We start from the raw sequence: 13,980 nt of genomic DNA, 5'->3' as shown, positions 1-13,980 counted from the left end.
TCCCCACACGGGTACAAAGTCTATTTCTTATGTACCCCGCCGTAGCATTGCTAAATTATAGCTAAATACTGCTAAAAGCGGCGTACATCATCGTATCCCCCATTGGATAAATTCGATGTTCATGACGTCAATCACTGAATTTAGAGTGAGTGAGTGAGTGAGTTTAGTTTTACGCCGTATTCAGCAATATTCCAGCTATATGGCGGCGGTCTATAAATAATCGAGTCTGGACCAGACAATCCAGTGATCAACAGCATGAGCATCGATCTACGCAATTGGGAACCGATGTGTCAGCCAAGTCAGCGAGCCTGACCACCCGGTCCCGTTAGTGGCCTCTTCCGACAAGCATAGTCGCCTTTTGTGGCAAGCATGGGTTGCTGAAGACCTATTGTACCCCGGATCTTCACGGGTCTACTGAATTTAGAGCTTAATGCAACTTGAATACTGTCCCGTTCCTCCTAGATGGAAGAAATAGCTGTTTAAGCAAGCTTCAAGCAAGGTCCAGCTATAAGACGATCGCAAAAGTCTGAATTAATTTTACATATTTGCATCAAAACAGTTCCAGCAATAAAAAGCATTTTGGTTGAACGGGAATTTGTGATTCTCACAGACTAGCAGATCATTAAGTAAGGGAAAACATTGTACCATACTTTGAAGATATTGATTCCACTGGGTTCGGCGTTGTGAACGTCTTACGGAACACTCAGGTAGAACTCTCGCGGCGCTAATTGTTTTCTCAAGGAAACATGCCAAACACGCGCGGGAATTTCTGAGTCTGTATTGCATGCACGTGAAGCACGTGCGCACTGGCGCGCCTTTCATGTTATTTGAATATACATACCACCACAGGTTAAAGAATTTCCACAGGAACTTCGTGCCGGTTGCATAACACGCGGGTCTGTTGGTTACGGGGAAGAAAGCACCGTTTGACTGGATACGGCCAAGGTTCCATGGGGCGCCGGTCCTTATCGTAAAGCGGGCCGGGCTGGTTTGACTCCGATAGGAGATATCGTAGGAAGGAAAATGTCAGAGATTGAAAGAACAGAATGCATCTGGATTAATCTGGCCTGTGTTGTTTTAGTTAGGGATGGTCATGGGAACGTTAGGGAGAGGTCACTGAGAATCTGTTGGTAGGAGTTGAGCGGAAAGATGGGTGTGGATGGTCAAGGGACGGTCATGCAGGCAGGATAAAAAAAAACATGACAGGCAAACTGGTAAAAACAGGGTTTAAGGGTAAAGACATGGAAAATATTTCCGCCCGTAACGCCCGTATTTTTTTAACCATTCCATGCCTAAGAATATAGGCCTACAGTTTTTATTTAAAAAAGCCTAAACCTAAACCTAGCCCTTAACCTAAACCCTAACCCCTCGAAATAATCGTAATAAATATACATGTAATACATTTCAAGGGCGGGTGGGGGGTTGTTGGGGTTTGGACTCGAAATGATGAAATGATGAATTTCATTTAACTGTTTATCGGGGTGATGCTACCTAAAGAAGGCCTTGGAATTAATGGAGAATTACTTGAGAAAACACCTTAATGATAGTAAATTGGTATTAGTTTAACTCGTGTTCAAGGTTTTTGTACTCAGCGACGTGTATGCATGTGTGTTCGACTGGTTGTACAATGATGTCAGCCGGAATTTAACAGCACGACCCGTGAAAATCCGGGTTAGAATTGGTCTTCAGTAACTCAAGCTTGTCGTAAGAGGCGACAGACGGGATCGGTTTGGATCGATGCTGATTATATCAATCACATGATTGTCTGGTCCAGATTCGACTATTTACAGACTGCTGTCGCAGAGATCTAAAATTTCTGAGTGCGGCGTCAAACAACAAACATACAAGCAACCTGCAAGTCCCTAGAGATACCACGCTTAATATCATCTTTTTATTAATTTTCATTGTCTTCTACAGAGTTACGCTATTACAAATGCTTTTAGCCTAGTGGTTGAAGCGTTCGCTCGTCATGCCGAAGACCCGGGTTCGATTCCCCTAATGGGTACATGGGTCCCCATTTCGTGTGTCCCCCGCCGTGATATTGCTGGAATATTGCTATAAGCGGCGTAAAACCACACTCACTTACTGAAGGCGACTATTTACAAACCCTCCTGCGAGTTGATCTGGCTGCTGTAGCGGGTTTCAGTATGTTCTGTCCTTGAACGTTATGCCGCCTCCGTGGTGTAGTGGTTAGAGCGTCCGCCCGGAGAGCAGAAGGTCGCGAGTTAGATCCCCGACCGCGTCATACCAAAAGACGTTAAAATATGGTACTTGTTGGTCCCTGCCTTGCGCTCGGCATTAATGGGTACAACAAGGACTGGTCTGTTCGGAGTCAGTATAATGTGTCTGAGTGGGGTATTCATGCTTCACTGTGGCATGGTATCTCAGTGGGCTAGCACTAAAAAACCAGCTTAAGTCTGGGCTAGTACAAGCAGCCGCACATACACATACACACGCATGCACGTCGTCATATGAGCGAAATATTCTCCAGCACGACGTTAAACCAAATTTCACCTCACCTCACCTTTAACCTTATGTCAGATGTTAACCAATTTGCCCGTTGAGAGTAGGGAGACGTTTGAAACTGACGGAGCTCCATCTCATGATGTTAAAGATACAGCAGGCAGGACGTCGTTAAGCAAGCACATGCTGCGACTGAGTGATAACACTGATGTATTCCACATACGGCTGAGAAGTACATCAAATCATTGTATATACAGAGAATCTGTTTATTAAACAACACGGGAGTACGTCTTAAGATATGACGCCACTTTGATTTGCTTAATTTATGAAAAGCCTTTTAATAAAATGGTTGTATGTGAACTCGGTTCCGCTATTAACGTTTTAGCACCACGGTGCTCGGTCTCTGCGAATGATGGAACCAAAGAATTCCTGGTCACATTTGGTAATCATACTTGTCGTAAGAGACGACAAACAAACGGGATCGTGTTGCCAGGCTCGCCGACTTGTGTGCTCGTGATGTCGATCACTGGATTACCCAGGAATTTATGTAGGATTCAAATTTTTTTTAAAAATAGACATTGTTCAAAACTGAATTTTGATGTTCATATTTTCGTAAAATCGGAGGAACTTGGATTTTTCAATCTAAATTTTAATGATTTTTGCTATCATTTGCAACGGACTTGGAACGAATATTGTTCTCTGAGCTGGTCGAGTTAATTCCTTGTTAATGCGTGTACATCTCAATGGCATTGTAAGAAGTCGGAGGCTGCTGCAGTTCCAGTTAGAGAGACATGCTGGTTGTAAGAGTGTATGGTGAATTCCAGTGTGCTGTGAACATTTTTTAAACAGATTCCAAACGTCAAATAATGAAGCCGTGAGTGCGATTTTTCATCGCTGCCGACAAGGAATTCAAAACAAACCTCCCACAATCTTCACTTACCACCGAAAATAAACGTGCTGACATTTTGTTACCGCTGCAGTGCCCCTTGGCACATTCGCCCCTTTCCCCTTCCCCTAACGATGTAATTAACAGGATGTGGAATAACACGCGAATCGCTTAGGAATCACAGGCAGTTATCTGTAAGATCAGACGCGAGTATTACCGAAGCTTGGTTATTGTGTGCTTACGCTGACCTTTCCGACAAGAACTGATAACGAGGCTCTCGGGGTAAGAGCGGTGCGGAATAAACATGGCTTCGGGCGAACACCGCTCCACACGTACACTGCTGTTATGTAATACGCCAACCTAGGTCTTCAAGTCGTCGTGGATATTAGGCGGCATATCTATGTAAACATGATTAGCTAACGCGTTCGGTCTTCCTTAGACATGGTGGCTGCTTGGCTAATGATATTTACAAGTTAAGCTTGTAATCGAAGTGCACGTGGTCCGAAGAGAGCGCATGCGCTCTCCGGTATACCCTCGAGACCGTATTTCCGTAGTCTACAGATGTTTGGCAGATGGGCGAGAGTCTGTGTGATTGTTATCAAAGAGGTTCCGTTTTTTCAATATTGTTTTGCCCTTCGACCTGTGTAGTGAGTTGGGTTTAACACCGTTTTGAACAGTATTCCAGTTCTGTAACGGCGGGTCAGCTCGATGTGAAGTCGGGGTCAACGTCAAGAATGTCGTAGATGTTAGCTACAGGTGTAGCGCTGAGAGACCAAACCACATTATCGGGGGGAAATGGGGCTGGAACTTCTGACTGACACGGCTGTTAAATAACGGCATGGTTCTAGGAGACCAAGGGGCGGAGTGTGGTCGTATTTAGGAATCGATATGACAACCAACGTTCATATCGGTTGTGCCAGATCGAACTGGGGGCGGTGGGGTAGCTTAGTGGTTAAAGCGTTCGATCGTCACGCCGAAGACCATGGTTCGATTCCCCACATGGTTACAATGTGGGAAGCCCATTTCCGGTGTCTCCCGCCGTGATATTGCTGGAACGTTGCCAAAAACGGCGTAAAACTAAATTCGCTCACTCCAGATTGAACTGAATGAATCATGCCTCCCTCTTAACTGTTCCGAATCATATATCTTATTAATAAAGAATCATAGTTCCATACTGGGAAAACCAGTAGAGATCGTAATTCTGCCGATTCAAGTGTTTTTTCGACTAATACCTTAATTGTTATAGTTATTTTATATAATTTCGCTTGAACTTTTCATAATGACCTGTATTTGCGTCAGTTTCACCTTTTTGAAAACACCTTCACATTGGCTATTGATTTCTTGGAATATTATCAGTTGTAGAAACTATTCATCAGAATGCTTCAATAATTGCACTTACGAAACATGGGATAATTTCCGAAACATGGGATATTTTTGTCTTTGGCGAATTGTAATTTTTAGATGAAATAAATATTTACATTTATATAAACTTAAACGAAGATAGGAGATTAAGAGTGTGAACCTGTGGAAATCGAGAATGTCTTCACCTTGGGCAATATCATTATATATGATCGGCGAGTCGGAAAGTAGATATTACGGTTTTGGAGCAGACTACAGACTAACCACAGATTGGCTTCTCTATACAGAAAGCATACTGATATATCAACGGTATTATTCAACACTGCATGAGTCGTGCATGCAAAAGAAGCATCTGTACACTTAGTTTTAGTAATATTATCCCTGGTCATCATGCCTTCGCTGCAGAGTTGTGTCCCTTACGTGTGTCAGGAGTCGATGACCATGAGTTTCGAGAATCGGCCTAATCATGATCTGTGACTAACGATGTGTCGATGAGGCGATCTCTAACTTGAAATAATCGAATCATTGTTATTTACGGCCAACCTTTTGACAAACAGAATCGTTGATAGTGTTGGTCATTTGTTAAATAAGACGGAGCATCTCTCGCTCTCACCCGGCCGTCACAAAGGTGGAAAATTGTCACTCACTCACTCACTCACTCACTCACTCACTCACTCACTCACTCACTCACTCACTCACTCACTCACTCACTCACTCACTCACTCACTCACTCACTCACTCACTCACTCACTCACTCACTCACTCACTCACTCACTCACTCACTCACTCACTCACTCACTCACTCACTCACTCACTCACTCACTCACTCACTCACTCACTCACTCACTCACTCACTCACTCACTCACTCACTCACTCACTCACTCACTCACTCACTCACTCACTCACTCACTCACTTACCTACCTATTGTTTGTTTCAGGAGAAGCCTGTGAATGGCTGATATGCAACATTCGCCCGAGAGACGAATCCTTCGCTTGCGACAATAACTCCTTGATCTTCGTGGACAGCGTCACCAACTTCAGGGGGACACCCAACGACGCGGCGTATCAGAACATCCGCCAGATGTGTATGGGGGCGAGATCATGTGACCCCTCGAGGATGTGCAGGCGGCGGACGGACCCCCTCAGGGTCCGATACGTGTGTGTTTCAGGTAAGAGAGGCACTGCGCTAGAAAGGGCATGGGTAAAGATAAACTTTGCAAATTTTATAATTGTACAAAATTGCCACATAAATGTAAATAGTACACATGTTTATCATTTACTAATACCCAACAGCTTTCTTATATTTGAAAATTTTCTGGACTCCACCAAGAGAAGCACGTGCATAAGTGCCCACCATTAGCCTGTGCTGTGCCGTCTCCATCCTTTCTCGCACACCTGGCTGTCCCTTTCTCTGCACTCCTCCCTCGTAACAAATAGTGAGCTGTGTCAGAATTTTAATGATAGTTTCTTAAAGAACTTTTTTGGTGGAGTCCGGAAAAATGTTTAATTCATGCCATCGCTTCCGTATTGCGCAATCTGATTGTCTTGGTTTCTGTGACGGAATTGTCTGGTCCAGATTCGGATTTCTACAGTTCGCCGTCACATAACTGGAACATCACTGAGTGCGGCATCAAACAAGATGCAATCAGTTAATATAACAATAAAGGATATTATCATTATTGTGTCTATGATCGATGTTTATGGTATTGTGTTTTATAACGCTCTTTACAGCCTCGTCAATGAGCAATGAATGCGGCTGGCCCGTAGAAACAATATGGCGGCGGGAGGGCCACATCCAGACGCCATTTTACCCAGCGGCCTTCCGGTCTCGGAGCTGTCTGTGGAGGGTGACGGCCCCGGAGGACAGGTTTGTCCATCTGTCCATCCACGACGTGTCTTCCGAGCATTCCTCCATGGAATGTTACAGCGCCTTGAACGTTACCTACCAGGTGTGCGACACCGGTCTCGTGGTGTCTGTGAAATACTGCGACAAGATGCCCGCAAACACGACCGAAGTTATAGCCTGTGGCACCGTCAGCGTGGAGCTGATGACGACGAGGCCTGGAAGTAACGTGCGATTCTGGTTGTCTTACGCAGGTAGGTAAACACGTCACGATGTGGGAGGGATGGCTGGGTAGTCCAGTGGTTAAAGTGTTTGCTCGTCACGCCGAAGCAGGGGTTCGATCCTATATGAGTACAATGTGAAACAGCATTTAAGTGTCCTCAGCCGTGATATTGCTGGGGTATTGGTAACGTTAGAATTCTCATTTACTCAATAAATCTCACAATGATTCTCTTAAATCTTATATGTCTACTTCGCTGATTCCTGTCTAGTCATTGAGTGAGTGAGTTTTACGCCGCACTCAGCAATATTCCAGCTATATGGCGGTAGTTTGTAAATAATCGAGTCTGGACCAGGTAATCCAGTGATCAACAGCATGAGCATCGATCTGCGCAATTGGGAACCGATGACATATGTCAACCAAGTCAGCGAGCCTGACCACCCGATCCCGTTAATCGCCTCTTACGACAAGCATGGGTTACTGAAGATCAATATTCTAACCCGGACCTTCACGGGCCGATTCGTGTCTAAAGAGACACTATCTGGCTGAAATAATGCCGATGTTGTCTAGACAACACTGGAATACACTAGTTTTAAGTGGAAGACGGATTACTGCTTCTTCTTTATACTGGTTCCACCCAATCATTTTTCACACCAAAATCCTTAATCCAAGATTTTTAAGTTAATATTACTTTGATATCGAAAGTAAAAATAATTAAAAATTTCAATATAATTACCTACATTATTACCACTTAATAGCCACGTGATAACTGTCTTACAATAAACGTAGTTGCACTCGCACATGGATCTAAAGAGCCGGGCAGAAGAAAGCATGAACTTCAAAATTTTATTTGACAAAAACAAGCGTTATCAAAATATTACCAGGCTAAAAACAGTGGCTATGTCCCGACTCACCCAAATACCGGACTGTTAAGTCCATTCCCCCTGCGCGTCGTATAGACATCGAGAGACCAGTCAATTCTGTATCAGAGCAGATGCCTGATAACCCGGATGTTCCACAGAATGGTCTTAGTTTAAAACTGATAAAACTGCTGGAAATATCATTTCACATTTCATATCAAAATCCATTGATCTATACCGGGACTTTATTAATAATATTAAAATATTGCTTCTGTCTCCGCTTTAACTCATTTAATGTTTTACCTGGGAAGAAGAGCCGAAGATCGTTTCCATCGTTTTTATTTTATTTTTTTTTACTTTTTATTGTAAAGATATAAAGCATGTCCTAGTGAAACCTATTTGTGACAATCTGAGGCATATATATTTTACCTAAAGAAACACACATGTGTTCGATATTCGGTTCTGTGTCCAGTTCTGTCTTTTCTCCTAAGGGGCGGTGGGGGTAGTATAGTGGATAAAGTGTTCGCGCGTCACGCCGAAGACCCGGGTTCGATTCCTCACATGGGTACAATGTGTGAAGCCCATTTCTGGTGTCCCCCGCCGTGATATTGCTGGAATAGTGCTAAAAGCGGCGTAAAATCATACTCACTCACTCTTTTCTCCTAATCTCATTAAAATCAAATGTTAGTGAACTTAGTTCTGGCTGAGAGCCTCCCATAAAGGGTAACGTCAGAACCTTTCGTCCGACCAGTCACAGAGTTACTTATCAGATTAGAACGTCAGTGGAGAACTTAGTCAGCTTATATTTAAACGGTAGCCCTAACGGAAGTTTAGAGTGCCACATATCTCGGGAAAGCTCCGTTTCCTTATGACTCGTAAAGACCCGGGTTAGTAGTGATCTATAGTGACCCATGCTTGTCGTAAGAGGCGACTAACGGGATCTGTTGGTCAGGCTCGTTGACTTGGTTGACACATGTCATCGAATCGCAATTGCGTAGATCGATGTTCATACTGTTGATCACTGGATTGTCTGGTCCAGATTCGATTATTTACAGACCGCCACCATATAACTGGAACATCGCTGAGTGTGGCGTAAAACAAAACTCATTCACTCACTTTAGTTTTACGTCGCTTTTAGCAATACTTCAGCAATATCACGATGGGGACATAAGAAATGGGCTTCACACATTGTACACATGTTGAGAATCAATCCGTATCTTCGGCATGACGAGCGAACGCTTTAACCACTAGGCTACCCCATCGCCCCGATACATATAGTAAACTACGGTTGTAACGAATTTAATGGCGCCATTTACCTCACTTCGTTATAACCCGAGTTCGTCATTCGCATTTTGAATCCAAACTGTGTTTTAGTAAGGGGGCCACCGGCCCATTGTGCAGGTACAAGATCCAGTATACATGAATGAATGGTCAAGTGACGATTAGCATCTTGAATGAAATATAGAGCACAAGAAGCCACTTCGTTTATATATCCGTCAGTTCTTGTTCGTTAGAAACCTAGTTTACTGAAGTTTCAAGGATTTGTTAACCTTCATCTAATGTTGCTTTTAATCAGATCTACAGAAGTCCACAACTAAAATTATTTCATTTCCGTAATCTCAATCTGTTACATTATAAGAAAAATCTCGAAATGGAAATTTTCTGAATCGGAGTAGCACGTGCCCGTTCGACGTATCAAAGTCTAAACAAATATGTTGAGACGTGACGGAGTTTCACCGACCATGCTGCTTATCCAATCCATATGTACGACCACACTGTACCATATCTGGCCCTGAATCTGTATACGGTTAACCGCATTTCTTTCTGCTATATGTATCAACAACAAGCTCACCGCCTCCTTAGATAGACAAACACTGCTGCATTCTTCTAACATCCTCCACGTCATTTCCGTTTCCGGTCCAGTGACGTCTTCACCGGAAGATGCTGTTCGGCCCCCGTTACTCAAGTTTGCGGGGCCATGTACGCAAGGTCTGAGAACCTCAAGCCGTGTTTTATCCTCTGATGTTTTACAACTACCGATTCTGCGGCCGCTGTATCCAACTGCAGGAATGGTGTCGTCAACGGCGATTCCCGGTAAGTAAATCTGAACATTTCCTAGCATGCTCGCCCTGTGTTTATGTACTTTAACATGCATATATTTTGACGTACCTGTTTTCATATTGGAAGACATTACATATTGACATCCGCTGGTTATTGAATACTTAACAAGAATATTCGAGACACTGCTACCATAACTTGAACGGAGCTAACACAATGTGCCGACATATTGTCATGTTTTGCCTGTACAAAGTGAGCTGCAAACTAATTTTCACCAATACTTATTATTAAGCCTTTTTTGGCTTTTAATGTTTGTGTGTATTGATGATTACTAGCGAAAGATCAATCACATACTGGTTTATGTCTGCTGAAATAGTTTCCATATTGCATGTGTACGACTGTCATTCCTAATGCCAGGTCAAGTACCTCACTGTGATATTTTTAGGGGTTTGTCTGAGCACGATTTGCAAGACGTTTCAAACTGAACAAACACAGATCCGTTAAAATGTACCGTTATGACACTGCAGTAATATATATCCATTTCTCGCTGTGACAGCGCCATGTTGAATGACTTGCACAAAACGCTATCATAATTATGGATGTATATTATTCAGTGCTATAAAGCTATGTCTTAACGGATTCTGTTTATTTGTTTATTTGTTTATTTAAACTCATCCTTCATAACGGAAGAGTCCTAAGATTTATAAACACAAATTCCGAAAGCGCCGGCCTCATATTCACTTGTACACTTAATCTGTCTATTACTAAAATATTTAGGTCAACGCGAACTTGTCCCGAACAATGCATAGCTATCTAATTACTAGTTGTAGAAATTATAGCATTACACCACCAGTACAGACACAGGCGCGCTGAACGCCGAGGGAGCGACCTACCGGCGGCTTGTCACTGGATGTTGGAGAGTCGCGATGCACTCGCAGTCCTGGAGATGCTTCTCATTGTCTTACGTCAATGTGTGTAAAATTAATGAATTTATTAAATGTCTGATTCCTTTAAGTCGGTTTACAAATTTACTGAAAACTTGTAATGATTTTGGTAGATTTACTCAAATTGATCAAATTGTCCTGAACAAAGACTGACTGACTGACTTAGTTTGGTTTTACGCTGCTTTTAGCAATATTCCAGCAACATCACGGCGGGGGACACCAGAAATGGGCTTCACACATTGTACCCATGTGGGGATTCGAACCCGGGCCTTCGGCGTGACGAGCCAACGCTTTAACCCTTAGGCTACCCCACCGCCCCTCCTGAACAAAGAATCTTGATAAGATTGATCATATACGACTATACTGACGTCCATAAGAAACTTTACCCCGTTTCAATTCAGTCTTGTATAAAAACCAACCATGAAGTAAAATGTATAATAATTGAAAAGATTAAATTCTCAAGGATATAAACATATATAATGACAGCCGTATAGCAGTCAGTATTGGACAGTTGCCAGGATTGAGGTGTGGCAGCAAAACAAGCTTTCTGTATTAGACACGCAAAAGCCTCCATCGCACAGATAAAGACAGTCCCCTGGTGACGGCAGGCGGGATACGTCGCCATTCCTTTTGAAGGGCCTGGATCAGTTCTTGTCGGTTGATGTGGTTGCTGTCGAGCACGACAGCCAGTGTCGTCCCAGAGGTGTTCTTTGTGAGATATGTCTAGGGAGGGTGCAGGCCAAGACGTTGACGTTGAGTTGTATGGGGCCTCCTTTGTCGTGGTGATAATGAACACTACGTGGCAGTTGTAGAAATGTTGGGACAGTTGGACGAAGAATGCCATCCAAAGAATGCCGTCAAATGTTCATCAGCGATGATCGGTGGTGTTTTGTCCTTCCCACAAATTAATTCTCTCACCATACAGAACAACCCTCGAACACAACATACCGCTATCCGTTCTCCATTCGGCCGTAAACACGCTATATTCGATCAGCTCTGAACAGAGAGAACCGACTGTCATTCTTGATGACGACCCTCTGCCAGTCACGTCGATGCCAGCTACCTACAGTCTGTACATCTCAATCTCTGACGAAGATGTCATTGAGCCTCCCTCTTCAGTCTTCACTCAATGTACCCACGTGAGGAATTGAACCCGGGTCTTCGGCGTGACGATCGATCGCCTTAACCACAGGCTACCCCAGCGCCCAAACATTCCCAAGACGCATCGCTTCGCTAAAGTACTGTCGGAAATAGAGAAAAAAAACTTATTTAGGCTGTTACTCTGTATCCCTAAAATTTATACAGTTGCAAATAGCATATGTCTAAACAACCCACATCGGCCTAACTTGGCATTCAGTTGGATGCTTAATAGGATATCCAGGAAGTGTTTACTCGTAAAATCGGGCAAAACTTAGAAAAAATACGAATAGCTGCTGAAAACAATATATCAGACAATAGATGGCAATTACTATTCACAATTTGCTAAGGATCAACAGAAAACTATGATGTGGGGTCAAATTTGATTTAAATATCTAAGCTTATTGTAAGCATGGATCCTAGGTTCCAGTATGTCATTGCATCTTGTGGATCCCATACCTGCTACTGACAGGTGTTGTGTACTTGTCAGTGACTCGTTCCGTGATTTGCAAAATGGTTGATTGGTGACATGAAAACCATTTTTATTGTTACTCATGTATCAAGTGCATAAGGTTAGATTAAAGTGACGCTTTGCCAAATAAGGTGTTACCACATTATTTATCCAGTTTTAAATGGATACAATTTCAAATTAAGAATCTTGCTAAATAAGGTTGTGTATTTCTGTGATTGTTCGCAAAGTGAAAGTAGTATATAGGTCGCTCAGGCAGGTATGACGACTGACCGTCGACTCACCTGGCATGAAATACATGTGCTGCCGACAGGTACAAGGGGTCATCTAAAAGATATCTATGCTTTTTCATGTCTCATCTGTTGATTAACATCTTGCGTGTCTTTCTTTCATAAGGTGTATGTGAAAGAGTATGATACCCATAGAAACGATTAAATCAGCCATCGTATTAAATGTCTCAAAATATATAGGTGGCATGATCACCCGAAGATCGACAGGACTGGATATTTTTTGTAAATTGTTATGACATGCTGTTGACTTCCCTAGTTTAATTCCCCTAAAGGATTATCTTATCTTAGCTGGTATCTCAATCCAGATATCTACCCAGCCCGACCCCAACCACCATCTGCGACACCAGTCCTGGTTTTGCTTTTGAGACGACCCCTTCTCCCTGTTCGTTTTCATAGTGGTAGTGAGACTCCATGGTAGCTACATCCTTAATAGTTTCAGTATTAAAGTTTTCATTTTTTACGTCAGCTATCGTTTATAATGAAGCTAAGTCTAATTTCAAAATGGGCATTTGAAAAGTGTAATTTGTAAAACAATATCATTTCACACTAAATGCATAAAGCCATGGCTGCAATACTGCCGATGTGACTTAAAATCTTAACTCACTCATAAAGCCATGGTCTGTTCCAATAAGTCGCTTTTAGAAAAAACCCGCATTGCTCATTTCTGCACTAATCTCCCCTCAGTAAAGTCCTTTTTCTACGTTTCCTATGTCCCTACCACTGAGACTGTAGTTAGGCCGAACTTAGTTTAACAGATATTTCACACTTTTACATATCAACTACATAAATTGTAGATACAAATGTGAAAAAACCCAGTTTTTATCTATTTCCGACAGAACTTTAGTTCATACACAATCAAATAAAAAGATCAAGATGATCATAACTGTGTGACCGGCAGAATCAATATGCGGACGGAAACAATGACCCCAGAGATTGATCGAACTTCCGGAAAGTGTCAAAATGTGGATGCGCATCCACTAGGAGGCGCTACTTCGTGTGGAACGTGCAAACTGGAGGATGTCTTCGTTCATAGGATGTTCGTCATCAATATTTAATCTTGTAATGATCCGCATTATCAGATTGGTTTTAACAGCATTTTGAGGAAATTTATTTTGATCCGTTACAGGACTATGTTGACTCACCGTGATGATGATTAATATTTTTGATAACCTTTAGGTAAAAGCATAGTGTCGTTGATCCAAATGGTTGCGTTTTCTGTGAAATCCCAGATGAACCAGTTCCGGGTCAGCTAGCCGTGCATGTAGGTGCGGAGTACCGCCTTTAAATGTAGACCACCGCTCCCAACAATATGACTGAACGACGATGTGTTCGGTTTAACGGGGTCAGGTTGAAAGCATGTTTTACTGTATAGTCTACTTCATCTTTTTGTCTCTGATGTACATTTGAACCACACCTCTGTAGAACTCACGGTCACTAAATGACGATAATA

The 13,980-nt window shown here is 42.8% G+C and overlaps 1 protein-coding gene across 1 annotated transcript in view; it reads left to right on the top strand.

Annotated features, from left to right (window-relative positions):
- The window catches only part of LOC124276790, a 60,675-nt gene that overhangs the window by 35,711 nt on the left and 10,984 nt on the right, over positions 1-13,980 (top strand). The window contains exons 2-4 of the mRNA XM_046712440.1: positions 5,648-5,878; positions 6,441-6,806; positions 9,556-9,726. Coding sequence (XP_046568396.1) covers positions 5,648-5,878; positions 6,441-6,806; positions 9,556-9,726 — 768 coding nt within the window. The remainder of the gene's footprint in view (positions 1-5,647; positions 5,879-6,440; positions 6,807-9,555; positions 9,727-13,980) is intronic.

Source organism: Haliotis rubra, unplaced genomic scaffold, assembly GCF_003918875.1.
Source record: "Haliotis rubra isolate DU_JTF1 unplaced genomic scaffold, ASM391887v1 Scf213, whole genome shotgun sequence".
In the NCBI taxonomy this organism is placed as follows: Eukaryota; Metazoa; Mollusca; class Gastropoda; order Lepetellida; family Haliotidae; genus Haliotis; species Haliotis rubra.
Note: the sequence above shows the minus strand (reverse complement) of the source record. Positions and strands in the feature narration are given on the sequence as shown.